This window comes from Amphimedon queenslandica, unplaced genomic scaffold (assembly GCF_000090795.2).
Source record: "Amphimedon queenslandica unplaced genomic scaffold, v1.1 AMPQUscaffold_4655_Cont23367, whole genome shotgun sequence".
NCBI lineage: Eukaryota > Metazoa > Porifera > Demospongiae > Haplosclerida > Niphatidae > Amphimedon > Amphimedon queenslandica.
Genome location: NW_003555034.1, coordinates 1 through 1,306, shown reverse-complemented (window position 1 = coordinate 1,306; position 1,306 = coordinate 1). Strand labels below are relative to the sequence as shown.

At 37.1% G+C, this 1,306-nt stretch overlaps 1 protein-coding gene across 1 annotated transcript; it reads left to right on the top strand.

Moving 5' to 3' along the window:
- Positions 1-248: 248 nt before the first annotated feature.
- Positions 249-1,296, top strand: LOC109592590 (uncharacterized; the record flags this gene model as incomplete). The annotated part of the gene is made up of 3 exons (XM_020008004.1): positions 249-333; positions 400-738; positions 784-1,296. Coding segments are annotated over exons 1-3 (895 nt in total), but the record flags the coding sequence as incomplete, so codon positions are not given.
- Positions 1,297-1,306: the final 10 nt, after the last annotated feature.

Below are 1,306 nucleotides of genomic sequence, written 5' to 3'. Positions count from 1 at the left end.
TCTGTACTAGTAATTTTTAAAACAAAACTGCATTGTTACAAATCAACAAGATTGGCACTTTTAAAATTGCTAATAAAAGGTAGCAAGTAATGTTCCGGTTTTACTTGATTATAAAGATACACTTCAAACAGTCCACAGTGCAACCTTTTGACAGCTCACAGGAAACTTAGATACTTGTCTGGCCTGGAGGAGTACCAGTGGGCGTGCCTAATCTTCATTGCGCGCGGCATTGCCCTGTGGCCTGTAGATCTACATGTTTTTTTAGTGTTCTGTTCTTTCTTCTCCCGTACATGTCGAGCACAGCAGAAACAACAACCCTTGACAAAGAGCTTGGTAAGTATGATACATGTATATACATTTTATTGACTTATCACTTTGCACGTACATGTACATGTCTAGGCATCAACGATTTTCGTTTGGTCTGGGAAAAGGCAGGTCGTCTTTCTGGACACTGGGACTCAATTGGCATTTTGTTAGGCCTCAGTCCTAACAAGTTGGATGAGATTGAAGCAGAGGGCAAACCACCAAAAACATGTTTGAGAAAAGTTTTTGAATGTTGGTTAAGAAAGGATTGCGATCAAAGTAGTGGTGCTCCTACATTACGAATGCTCTGTAATTGTATTAGAAGTGAGAGTGGTGGAGCAAATCCTGCCTTAGCTGATAAAATAGCTGAAGAATACTCCAAAAGCAGTGAGCGGCAACCTCTGTCACCAGTAGATACTGATTCATCTTCCAGAGGTATGTATATGAAAAGTGAATCACAATTTTATTATCAATTTATAGAAGTTACCCCAAATAAAGAATTACAGGCACCTCCTACTTCACCTGATACTAAAGCTACATATGCTAGTGGAAAATCAAAAGAGTTTCCTGTTAATGACATATTGAAGCAGATTGATGAGCTACAAAGATTATATGCTTCTAACGTTTATAAAACCAAAGAAGCATTTCTCTCCCTTAAAAGAAATACTCTTCCTAAAGTAATCGATTATATCAAGTACCACATTATTAATCTACTGAGTCCACGTTTTCGTAAGCACCACTTCATTGATAGATTACGAGAAGAGTATGACGGAATTAAATCAATGAATCAGTTATTTGGGGTACTGGAGAAACGTGTCTCCTGGTTTAATTTTGATTTCATTGTCCTATTGGTCAAAGTTTTTATAACAAATAGAGGAGTTCAGCGAATTTGGTCTACTTACTCCAGTTTGCTAAAAGATTATTTTAAAAATAACAATGATCAAGCAATTAAAGTTGTGAATGGTGTTGAATTTGGTATATTAGATGCTCCTGGTACGAAGTC